We start from the raw sequence: 12240 nt of genomic DNA, 5'->3' as shown, positions 1-12240 counted from the left end.
ATTTCGAGGATTTAGGTAAACCTGAAAGGAAAGTAACAACACAGCCCTTGTGAGTATAAGACACAGTTCCAGTATTTTCCTTCAGTGCAACATGGGGTTTTCCAGAAGAGCCTAAGGAAATTAGATGCTCAATTCTCAGTGAATTTCAGTAGGAAAATTTAGACTCTTTTGAAATTTTCAAGCTAAACCTTGCCTCTCCTTTTTTGGGAATTTATGTCATCGGCTCTTACTTGTCACCTGAATGTCCCCAGCGGGATTAAGAACTTTCCATTCAATTGTGCACTGCGTTACCATTTATTGGGGTTCGGTTATTGTCTGTTGGCAATGGCATCTAAGAATGCATCCCTGCTAGGACTCCCAGAGCAAGGCTTGTCATTTGCATCGCTTGAGACCTCCATCAAGAGAGCTGCCGGTTGCATTAGGTGCCTCTCTCTTTAGATACTAATCACCTGACGGAGCTACATTGTGCAATTTCCACGTGTAGCTCTGTTGACAAAATACGTGAGTATGGCTTGCGCAATACAGCCAAAAATGCTGGACTGATCAGGCACGATAGCATGAAAGCTAAGCGGTGACAAAATGTTCAAGCTGCGCCTTGTGAGAGCCCCGGAGAGCCTGAAAGGTCTTAAATGAATCAACAGAGAGGAAAGCGCTTAGTGCAAAAGCTTTTTTCTCAAGCCGTTCAGCTGCCTTGAGGGGTTTGGATTACAGCACAGAGCAGCATAACTTTTCTAGTGGATTGGTTTGACTCCTAGGGGGAAAAAACCCTGCCCACCTTGTTCTAGTCTCCTGTGGTCATTGAAACTGTTCATTCAAATCAATCATATAGTTCTTCAGTCACATAAATGTCTCTGGGGCTACGCACACATGTCCAGGCAACAGGAATCCTCTGATTAAACTCTGACAGCCAGATCCTCAGCAGGGGTAAATTCACATTGCTTTGTTGACTTCAAAATAGCTCTTCTAATTACACCAGTTGAGGATCTAGCCCTGAGACTGCAGGACCTCCTGTTTTAATGTCTCTATTTCTAAGTGCTTCACTGAAGAGGGAATGAATTGATGCTTGTGCTTCAGGCTAAGGATATGCTTAAATGATTTTCTAGGCAGGGCCTTAATCCTCTAACTCAAGTTGCAGAGGTCCGTGTTACAGTGCCGAATGCCCTCGGTCCAAACCCTGCTGCAGACTCATAAACACTGGCATGGATATAATTGATTCCAATCACCAACGCTAGCGATATAGTGCAATAATCAGTAAATCCCATCCTTAAATAGAACACTCGTGTTATCATAGAACAAAGGGTCAAGATAATGACCACAACAAAGGCAACCTTCAATAATCAGAAAGAGACTTACCTAATTCACCTACAGGACTGAGCGACCAAGAAGCATCGAGCATTGAGGAGCGCTATGAAAAATGACCTTTTATAATGATTCTGAGCCCTGTTTCCTGCAAAGGAGGCTTTGGATGGATAGTGTGAGGACATTGTATGTAGCAACCCGAACCTGCTCCACCACCACCTCCTTAGATTCATTGTTTGAATCATCTTCTTTTCTGGAAAATTCCCAACCTTCTCCCATTTCCTCCTCCCCCTCCATTCTGAAAGATGAGGAAATGAAACTAGAGTTTAGAAACAGCATTCGTTTTTATAATTTTTTGCTCCCATCTTGTTTAAATAAATCCTGGCATTCATGGATTTGCTTCAATCTTTGCATTCCTTTCAAATGTTCTATACACGACTTCTCCTGGTTGCAGAGGTGCGTGATCGAAATGACAGAGAGACAGATTCAATGGATTCCAGTGGAACCAGGCCAAGTTCAAGGGTCCAGGGGAGTGACACGGCCTTTGGAATCTGCCCCTAGTAATCTTAGTCTAAGAGCCCTCCAAACCCAGCCCAGTCCTCTCCACTCCTTGGCTGGGCTAGACTAAGGATTCATCACAGACTCCTGCTCCTGCTAACAACACTCAAGGATTTTGAATGTGGTTTTGCCCAGGCAAAAGTGGGGAGAAGAAAAGCATCAGGGAGACGGAACAATCATTTGACAGAAATTTGTTTAAATATGTTGTTTAAAGGAAATAAAAACCCTTGCTTTGGATTCATAATATATTGCGAAGTCCTTCCATTGACTTGCATGGACGGTGGCGAAGGCCCATTCTGAAGGTGAGGTAATGCTGAAATGAACCACACTGTGTGTAACATACTACTCTGCATTGTGACCTATCTGATATGTCATTAGTGTGCAGGCGGAGTGTATATAACCGAGATGGGAAGAGATATGGATTTAGGTGTGTATCTGACATTGTTACCAAATCATCTTCTAATTAAATCTTTTCCTCTAATGATGAATGAATACAAGATGTGATCACTCTTTGTGTTCTTCCCATCAATATATTATGGATTCATAATATATTGCGAAGTCCTTCCATTGACTTGCAAGGACTGTGGCGAAGGCCCATTCTGAAGGTGAGGTAATGCTGAAATGAACCACACTGTGTGTAACATACTACTCTGCATTGTGACCTATCTGATATGTCATTAGTGTGCAGGCGGAGTGTATATAACCGAGATGGGAAGAGATATGGATTTAGGTGTGTATCTGACATTGTTACCAAATCATCTTCTAATTAAATCTTTTCCTCTAATGATGAATGAATACAAGATGTGATCACTCTCTATGTTCTTCCCATCAATACAGAGGCAATAATTTGGAACAAGAAGAACAAGGTGGTGAAAGTTCTGAATGTATTTCAGTCAGGAAATCAGACTCGGTACCTTCAAACTGAACCTAGATGAGTCAGGAAGTTCATCTTTCTTTCTTTCTTTCTTTCTTTCTTTCTTTCTTTCTTTCTTTCTTTCTTTCTTTCTTTCTTTCTTTCTTTCTTTCTTTCTTTCTCCGTACACCCTATCGCTCTCTCTCTCTGTCTCTTCAAGCTTATTACAGGGAAGTCAAAGGATCTGACCCTACTTCGATTACTTCTTCCATAAAGATAGGCCCATTTCCTGCTGAAGGATTCAGCACTTTAGGATCCATCAGAGAAATTCTATTGTCCCAGTTCAAAGATTAATAGGACTGGTTAAAAATAAGTGGCCTGATTTTCAGAGTTGTGGAGCTGTCACTGATTTCCATGGGAGTTATGGGTGCTCTCTGCTTCTTTGATAAGTTAGGATGTGACTGATACTGTTTGAGCAAAGGAGCCCTTGATTTGGTGGATATGGAGTGGGGCTGGATGACAGGGCAATGTCATTATCCTTTTACCGTTACCATCCATCACCATTATCATCTGTCCTTTGCCAACCCTATGGAAACCATGTCCAATGGTGCCCCATGGGGTTGCACAGGTATAACTGAGAGCAGAATTTGGTTCATAGGATTGAATTCGCAGGGTGCAGGATGGAGGAAGGAACAAATGTGGCTTCCTCTTCTCTTTTCCCTATAGCTGCTCATAACTTTTCAGTCAAAACATTTTTTTTTAACCAAAAAAAATGCTTCTTTGATTGGGGAGACAGAAATTGGCCCCCAAATCCTGTGTTTTCATCAATACAGCAAAAGCCTTGAAAACCACAAATATGTCAACAGCCCAGACCAGGTTTTAAACTAGATGTTTTCATTTTATTCAATTAAGACCCAAAACATTTAATAGAAGTTTTTTGATGAAAAGGGAGAAAAAATGTTTTGATAGAATTGTTCTGTGGGGAAGAATTCTTTCCAGCTTTTCTGTGAGGAAGGGTGTCTTTAGCTCCTGGAGCTGTTTAGAGCAGCATTAAGGACTGTCCTATCTTGAATTGGCTGCTCACAGCCCTTATGGATTACCCTGGTTACAACCCATTCCCCCTTCCCCTCTCTTACACCCTGTTTTCAAGGAAGAAGTGGCAGAGAGTAGAGGATGTTGGGGGAATTCACCGGGGGACACTTACAGGCATAAGGGAGTCTGAGGCAATGATAAATCTTGCCCATGGTATGTGTCTTTAGCACCATGTGGATGCCATTTCAACGGAGCTGCGCTGATTTACGCCAGCTCAGGGTCTGGCCCAGGGTGTGTACATCACAATAGCAGGAACTCCTGAAGTTTAAGCAAACTCATGAAGTATTATTAAGATTGGACAAGGTCTGATCAAACCTGCCGCCTTGGCTCAGCACTGATTTCAGTGGGATTTTTGCCCCGGGAAAGGCTCAGATGATTATAAATGAATTAATGAGTGGTGAATAGATTAGGTGGGGTTTCTACACAATTAATAATCTCTCACTCCCGAGAGGGAGGTGTCTCTGACAAATGATGACTTCAACCAGAACTAAGGAATTATCAGCAGTGGTTGTGAAACAATCTGATCCTCATGCAAATTCATTGTCTCCTTCCCAGGTCTCAGATGCCTTATAAAATAGCTCCCCTCAGTAGGTGCATCAATCCACTTGACTGCGTGTTTCCTTGTACCTACAGCTGAAACAGGTAAGTGTATCTCAGCTTATTTAGCTCATGTTATTGCTGGTGTTGATTTGTTACTCTCTACCGCAGAGATAGAGCGATTTTTGTTGATAGATTCATAGGCCAGACGGGACCATCAAGATCATCTAGTCTGACCTCCTGCAAATCGCTGGCCTCGGCACCTCACCCACCCTCTCCCATGACCTCTGGCTTAGTTACTGAAGTCCTCAAATCCTGGTTTAAAGTTGTCAAGTTACAGAGAATTCAACATTTAGAGTAGTCCAAACCAGCAAGTGACATTTGCCATGTATCTTCTGTAGAAATGCTCCATATTTTTTGTTATTATAATTATAATTATTTATTATTTATATTATTGTTCCACCTAGATGCTCCAAGTAAGATGAGGGCACCACCTTGTGAGGCATTGTCCGTATGCACAGTACCAGGCAGTGCCTAATGCAAAGTGCTCTCAAACTAAAGAGGCAAATGGGGAAGGAAGGAAGGAAGGAAGGAAGAAAGGAATAAAAGGCCTCTTTCAGCGATGGGGAACTGAGATCGAGGTTTATTAGGTAGAGCTGATAGAAAAATGGAAAAACAATTTTGTGAAAAAATTCAAAATTGTTCCATCTTGCAGGTTTCAAATTGGAATAATTTTCCATTTTTGTGACTTTTTCCTCCCCCAAAAATGTTGACATTTTATTTGCTTTTATTTAAAAAAAAAACCTCTTTCTGTTGCAGGAGGCGGTAAATTGAATCATATTCAGGGTTGGGCTTTTTTGTTGGTTTTCTGTTTCTTGAAAGACAATTGCTTGCTCCACAGGTGATTTCAAAATTCTCTCTTGTCCCCATTGCTAATATCAACCTGCAGTTTAAACGCCTGTTCAGCTTGCAAAAACATATGACTGATTGAATGAATCTGTGAAAGCAGGCAAAGGCGCATCATGGTATGTTTTGTACCTGCTGAAAAGACACCTCATTTTTCTTTCAGGTTTACCTAGATCATTGAAAGATGTCTTCTGATCAGCAACAGTGTAAGCAGACCTGCCCACCTCCTCCAAAATGCCAGGAGAAATGCCCTCCACCATGCAAGGAGCCCTGCAAGACTCCGAAATGCCAGGAGAAATGCCCTCCGCCATGCAAGGAGCCCTGCCTTCCTAAATGCCCCCCTCCACAGCAGTCCCAAGACTGGAAGCAGTGCTAACATCCTCTGAGCTACCGCAATGAACCAAAAAGCAAGAGACAAGCCCAGACCCCAGATGAGTCTCCTCTCTCATGACTCGCTTAGCTCGTGTTCTCATCCGAAGAAGCATTTCTTTCAAAGCTCTGCCCTGTTCTGCTAAACCTTTCATTCGTATCCCGAGACTTGCAATGAGCTGATGAGGTAGCCCTGAGATACACCATACAGCCTGGAGAGATGTACTCCTCGCTTGTACTCAATGGGCATCCGGCATTGCAGACAAGTCATTATCCTCTTCTCCATCCGATTGTTAATTGCAGACGTGCAACAATAAAATTTCAATTAAGATCATTATCTGTCTCCTGCTCTTTCTTTTATTTTTTCTCTGTTCCCCATTCCCTCCACTTCTCTGAGATCCTGTTCCACATATGAGCATAGTAATTGCCAGACTGGATGAGACCCCCAGGCCCTTAGCCCAGTATCCTGCCTTCAACAGTGGCCAACACCAGCTGCTTCACAAGAAGGTGTATGAACCCCACAGTGGGCAGCTGTGGGATAATTTGCCCCGGCCCCATCCCCTGTGAATGGTCTCACCCTGACCTCTAACACCTTGAGACTGGCTCAAAGCCTGCCGCTTGTTTCTCTTGAAAATAACCTTCATTGTTAAGGCCAACGTAGGCTGAACAAACAAAGAAATAGGAATATTGAGTTCTTGGCTCACTTACAATCAATGTTAACAAGAAAAAAAGTCATCCATTTTCTGATAAAGCAATGCAATGGTTTTGCTGTTTTTTTTTTAAATAATACAGAGGTTGTCTGTTTTCCAAATTCTCCATGGAATTTTTTAATCTATTTTTTCCCCCATTTTTAAAATGAGTAGTTTTGGACAATGAATTTTTTTCAATTTTGCAAGAAATCCCCCCTTAATGAAGATGACCAATCAAAATATTCAATACAAAAACCAATGTAGAACTCCAGAATAAACAAAGACTAAAAAAATGTTTTCACCAAACGTCTCCACTGAGAATTAATTTTACAAACAACCCAATATTTGGGAAAAAATCAAAATCCTGCCATCCAACTTCTAAGGGCCCCTTTGGACTGTTAGGTTAGCCAGAGATTGCCGGAGCACAATGCACTCTATGCGTGGTCAAAGCAGCGCCCTCTGACATGCCTAGCTCTTTCATTAGGGAATGGGTCAAGGGGAAGGGTTTGCATTAGAGGTCTAGCATTGCTTGACCTTCTAAAACAGGGGTGGGCAAACTACGGCCCACGGGCCGAATCTGGCCCACCAGCCATTTTTATCCGGCCCTCAAGCTTCCTCTGGGAAGTGGGGTCTGGGGCTTGCCCTGCTCCGGCGCTCCAGCCGGGGAGCAGGGTCTCGGGGACCGCTCCCTGCAGCTCCCGCAAGCAGCGGCATGGCTCCCTCCGGCTCCTATGCGTAGGGGCAGCCAGTGGGCTCTGCTCTGCACACTGCCTCCATCCCAAGCACCGCCCCCGCAGCTCCCATTGGCCGGGAACTGTGGCCAATAGGAGCTGCAGGGGCGGTGCCTGCGGATGGGGCAGCATGCAGAGCTGCCTGGCTGCGCCTCTGCATAGGAGCCGGAGCAGGGACATGCCGCTGCTTCCGGGAGCTGCTTGAGGTAAGCACCACCTGGCGCCTGCACCACTGAGCCTCACCCTGTGCCCCAACCCCCTGCCCCAAACTGATCCCCCTCCCACCCTCCAAACCCCTCGCTCCCAGCCCGGAGCACCCTCCTACACCCCAACCCCCTCATCCCCAGCCCAACCCAGAGTCCATATCCCCAGCCGGAGCCTGCACCCCAACCCCCTGCCCCAGCCCTGATCCCCCTCCCGCCCTCCAAACCCCTCGGTCCCAGCCCGGAGAAACCCCCTACACCCCAAACCCCTTATCCCTGGCCCCACCCCAGAGCCGCACCCCCAGCTGGAGCCTTCATTCCCCCCCCTGCACCCTGACCTCCTCATTTCTGGCCCCACCAAGGAGCCCGCACCCCAAACCAGTGTCCTCACCCCCTCCTGCACCCCTACCCCAATTTTGTGAGCACTCATGGCGAGCCATACAATTTCTATTCCCAGATGTGGCCCTCTGGCCAAAGAAGTTTGCTCACCCCTGTTCTAAAAGAAGCTTTGGTTGGTTTTACTACAACGATGCAAGGGGACCTTCAGAAGTGACTGAATGCTTTACATTTGTCCACTTAATTTAGGAATGGATTTTCCAAAGTCCTGAATAATCAGGTAGGAATTATTGTAGCAGGATAATACTTGCAGGAGTGTCAACAATTTGGGTGAAAAAGATTGTGTTTCTGGGAGATTGTGGGCTTTGCTGGTTCACTTTTTATTTTTAGTGGGCAGATGCCTAATGATTGTCTTTATTAGTAGTATGCCAGGTATACAAAAGTGAAGGAATAAAGGGAACAGTGCAGGGCATGGAGACATTCAGAATATAGATGAGCTACTTACTTTGAGTACTTTCTTTAAGCTCAATCCAGAATATATATACAACGGAAATGAGAAGGAAGATGTGGTGGGGTTATTTTAGTGACTAGAAATCTGGATTATTTTTGTTATTCATTAATAGATGGGATTTGGGATGATTGGTTTTCACATAGAGGTGAATCTTCTATTAATAATATTTTGTCCTTACACTGTCTCCCATTATACGTGTTATCAACTAAAAGGGGTAGCCAGTTGTTTGACTACCCTTGCGGTTCGTTCTCAAAAATGTTCACAAGACCAAATAACCAAACTTGGCCAACAGGATTGTCTAAAGACAAAGCAGAAGAATACAAATAGGAGACAGACAGACCCGCCTTGTGGGAAGCAAATTCTCACAGCGTGTTTTTATCTTACTCAGACGGCGCAATTCAAAGATCTGCATTTCAGCCAGGAGAAGTTATAGGATGTTTTTACAAATCACAGAACTCTTCACCTGTCACTAAAATCCAACCCACTGGTTCTTTCCAGTTCCTTAACTTGTTCCAGACCTTCCCTATCTTTGTTTTGGATCCCAGCATTGCAGAGACTGGTCCGTGATGGTGCCTCCCTCTACTTTCCCATATCTCATTTTGAACACTCCATTCCAGTGCAGATGAGCCATGACACGACTCCCTAAGTGTACTTGGTGCAAACTACTCATGCACTTTTGATTTTTTCCTCTTTTCTCATGCCAAAGCTGACTCCAGCTTTGCAAAGTGTTGTGGGATGTTTGACACGGGGGAACAGAATTGTGGGAAGAGCATAATACATGCAGTTAACGTAACTTCCCAACACTATGTGTACTAAGCACCTGAGAGCTACTGATGTGCTGAGTACCACATCTAACGTCTATGGATTGACAGACAGTATGTACAGCCCCAAGCACAGCATGGCCCATATCTCAGGGAGGCTCACTAGGTGCGGTCACTGCAATACAAATAGAAATATATGGCAGTTTTCATCTACAGATCTCAAAGCACAAAGGAAAGTAAGAATCATTAATCTTTTTTTTTTTTTGCAGACAGGGAAACTGAGGCAAAGAGACAGGAGGTGACTTGCCCAAGGCCACCCAGTAGAGTCAGGAACAGATCCCAGGTCGCCTAATTCCCCGTCCTGTGCCCAAGTTACTGGACCAGGCTGTGCAGGTCTTTTGTAATCACACCTACACATAAAGAAAGTTGCTAAACACAGGGCTAACTAATATTGATGTGTGTTTAACTACAAAAGAGACACGATTGGCTTTTCGGCCCTCGGCAGCCTATTGCTGGATGGGGCAGGACTCCGAAATTTGCAGAAATGTCTTAATGTTTTTGTGGAGTTGGGAAGCCTGCCAATGGCTGTGTAAACGGACTAGGGTTGCCAGGCGGCCGGTTTTGGAGAGGAACGCCCGGTCGAAAAGGGACCCTGGTGGCTCCGGTCGGCACTGCCTGCCCTACTTCCACACAGTCACCAGGTCCCCGCAGCCCCTAGACGCATGGGTGGCCAGGGAGGCTCTGGGGGCGGAGCCTCGGAGAAGGGGCAGGGCAGGGGCGGGGCATCAGGCAGGGGTGTTCAGTGTTGTGCGATTAGAAAGTTGGCAACCCTACAACTGACTGATATTCCCTCAGCGCTAGCAGCATCTATTTTTAGGTAGAGAATGGGGGGAGAAATAGTGGGCCAGCTGAAGCATAATCTTTGTGATATCCTACCTGTGGCGAGCAATTGGTATTGTCCAGTCCCTAGGAGGGTATCCTTTCCAACAGATTCTCCGTTGACCTGCACGTTTTCACCACTGCAAAGTGAGTGTAACCAGGCGACCAGTCTGGTTTGTTCCCTTTTCATTCCCCTTCGGCACTAGTGTGACTGTAAGAGCTGACGGAGGATGCGGTGAATCAGCTTCTTATTAATGTAACATGCCCTTCGTTCTGTTGATGATGAACTCATTAATTCAGCAGGCAAAGGGAGTGTCTTTCTAGGCTTGAATTCACTCACAAGTCACAAGGTTCAATGCTGCGATGACTGGGGGAAATCCCTGGTCTGCGCTATGCAAAATGCCAGTCCACATGATCCGAACTGCCCCTTCTAGCCTTAAAAATCTGTGCATCCCGAGAATCCTCTGGCACTTCAAAATCAATCAGTATTTCAAGATTAACTTCTTTTCCTATTTCTTTAAAGATTTTGTAGGTAAAATTATTTTAACAAAGGGCCTGGCCATAAACGATTATGTTTTTTTGTTTTTGTTTTATTGTTGAAATTCACAGTGAAAGCAATTATGGCTACAACACCAGCAACATACACAGGATGATTACAGATAAGTACAGAGTACATCAACAGTATCATTGTTACAGTGTCTGGTAACATACCGCCAAGGTTTTAACTCATACAGTAGAGTGTAGACATGTCATGCATCATTCTGCACAATTAATCAATGGAAGCCATGAGAGAAGAATGATATGAGATCTTCAAAGCATGTTTTATACAATTTTGATCTGAAGTATCTTTTTCTAGCAGTGCATAAAAAAAAGGTCAGAAACACCATGTCACTTATTAGCAGAACTATCGTATCGAGCCATAGAATTAACACATGGGTGGGAAGCTGTGCATCTGAACAGAATACCCTTAAAGAAATGAGGGGATGAGGCAAAATGACCGACGAGAAGCCACAGGAATCGGTGCCATGATTTTGCACTCTGCTTTTCGTTCCATGACGTTCATTGTTTTTTGCAGGTTACTTCCAATTGGGTGGCAACTGGCATTGCTGCTTGCATTGTTGCTGTTCAATGGGTGGGCACGTCTTCACACAAGGTGGGCATTTCACTGGCTCGGGGCATGGAGGAGTAACGGGGGCTGGTGGTTCCTTGCATGGCGGCTTCACTGGAGAACAAGGTATTGGCTCAGGGCATGGAGTAGGAACTGGGACTGGTGGCAACTTGCTCTGCTGCTTCTGTTGAGGACATGGTATTGGCTCAGGGTGTGGAAGAGGAACTGGGAATGGTGGTTGCTTGCATGGTGGCTTCTCTGGACAATAAGGTATTGGCTCAGGGTGTGGAAGAGGAACTGGGACTTTTGGTTCCTTGCATGGCGGCTTTTCTGGACAATAAGGTATTGGCTCAGGGCGTGGAAGAGGATGTGGGAATGGGGGTTCCTTGCATGGTGGTTTCTCTGGAGAACATGGTATTGGCTCAGGGTGTGGAAGAGGAACTGGGACTGGTGGCAGCTTGCACTGTTGCTTCTCCTGAGGACATGGTATTGGCTCAGGGCATGGAGTAGGAATTGGGAATGGGCGTTCCTTGCATGGTGGTTTCTCTGGAGAACACGGTATTGGCTCAGGGTGTGGAAGAGGAACTGGGACTGGTGGCAGCTTGCACTGTTGCTTCTCCTGAGGACATGGTATTGGCTCAGGGCATGGAGTAGGAATTGGGAATGGGCGTTCCTTGCATGGTGGTTTCTCTGGAGAACACGGTATTGGCTCAGGGTGTGGAAGAGGAACTGGGACTGGTGGCAGCTTGCACTGTTGCTTCTCCTGAGGACATGGTATTGGCTCAGGGCATGGAGTAGGAATTGGGACTGGTGGTTCCTTGCATGGTGGCTTCACTGGACAACATGGTATTGGCTCAGGGCATTTCACCGGCTCTGGACACGGCACAATTTCTGGGCATTCTTCCTTACAGAGTGCCGGCGGCAGGGTGATGCCTTGCTTGCATTGCTGCTGGTCTTGGTGAAGAGACATCTTTGTTGCAATACAGGATAATCTAAAAGAAGCACCAGTGTGTATTAACACATGCTATGTAAATGCAATAAGAATAGGGGCCAACCTCCCAGTAGTTTGGGAGACTCTAATAATCTGTTAAATGCCCTTGTCTTTATTCTCTCTTCCGCCTTTTGATGCCAACCCACCACTTATTTCACCCACTTCCTTCTTTTCATCCTGCCTTCTGATTCCTACTCTCACTCTGTCCTCTCGTTTTCCCTTCTCTCTGTTCTGTGCTTCCTGGACAAGCCTCTTCCAGCTCCCACTACAAACTCCTTCAAACTGCAGCTGATTTCAGTGTTTCCAATGAAATTGCCTTTTCCCCCGTCGCTCCTCCTCCCAGTGAACTCAGGACCCCACTCTTTTCAGTATCTTTCTGTGTCTATTCATGTCCCTTTTGCTTATCCAAAGCCCAGG

At 45.3% G+C, this 12240-nt stretch overlaps 1 protein-coding gene across 1 annotated transcript; it reads right to left on the bottom strand.

The window, feature by feature from the left end:
- Positions 1-10800: 10800 nt before the first annotated feature.
- On the bottom strand, positions 10801-11802 carry LOC135892594 (uncharacterized). The gene has a single exon (XM_065420392.1). It carries the CDS (start codon positions 11800-11802, stop codon positions 10801-10803), a length of 1002 nt encoding a protein of 333 aa, XP_065276464.1.
- Between the last annotated feature and the right edge of the window lie 438 nt (positions 11803-12240).

This window comes from Emys orbicularis, chromosome 20 (genome assembly GCF_028017835.1).
Source record: "Emys orbicularis isolate rEmyOrb1 chromosome 20, rEmyOrb1.hap1, whole genome shotgun sequence".
Lineage (NCBI taxonomy): Eukaryota > Metazoa > Chordata > Testudines > Emydidae > Emys > Emys orbicularis.
The sequence above is the reverse complement of the archived record's forward strand: the minus strand, read 5'-3'. Positions and strand labels throughout refer to the sequence as shown.

Excerpts from the sequence above, each read along its gene's own strand:
- LOC135892594 (XM_065420392.1), bottom strand. The coding sequence starts at position 11,802 with ATGTCTCTTCACCAAGACCAGCAGCAATGCAAGCAAGGCATCACCCTG.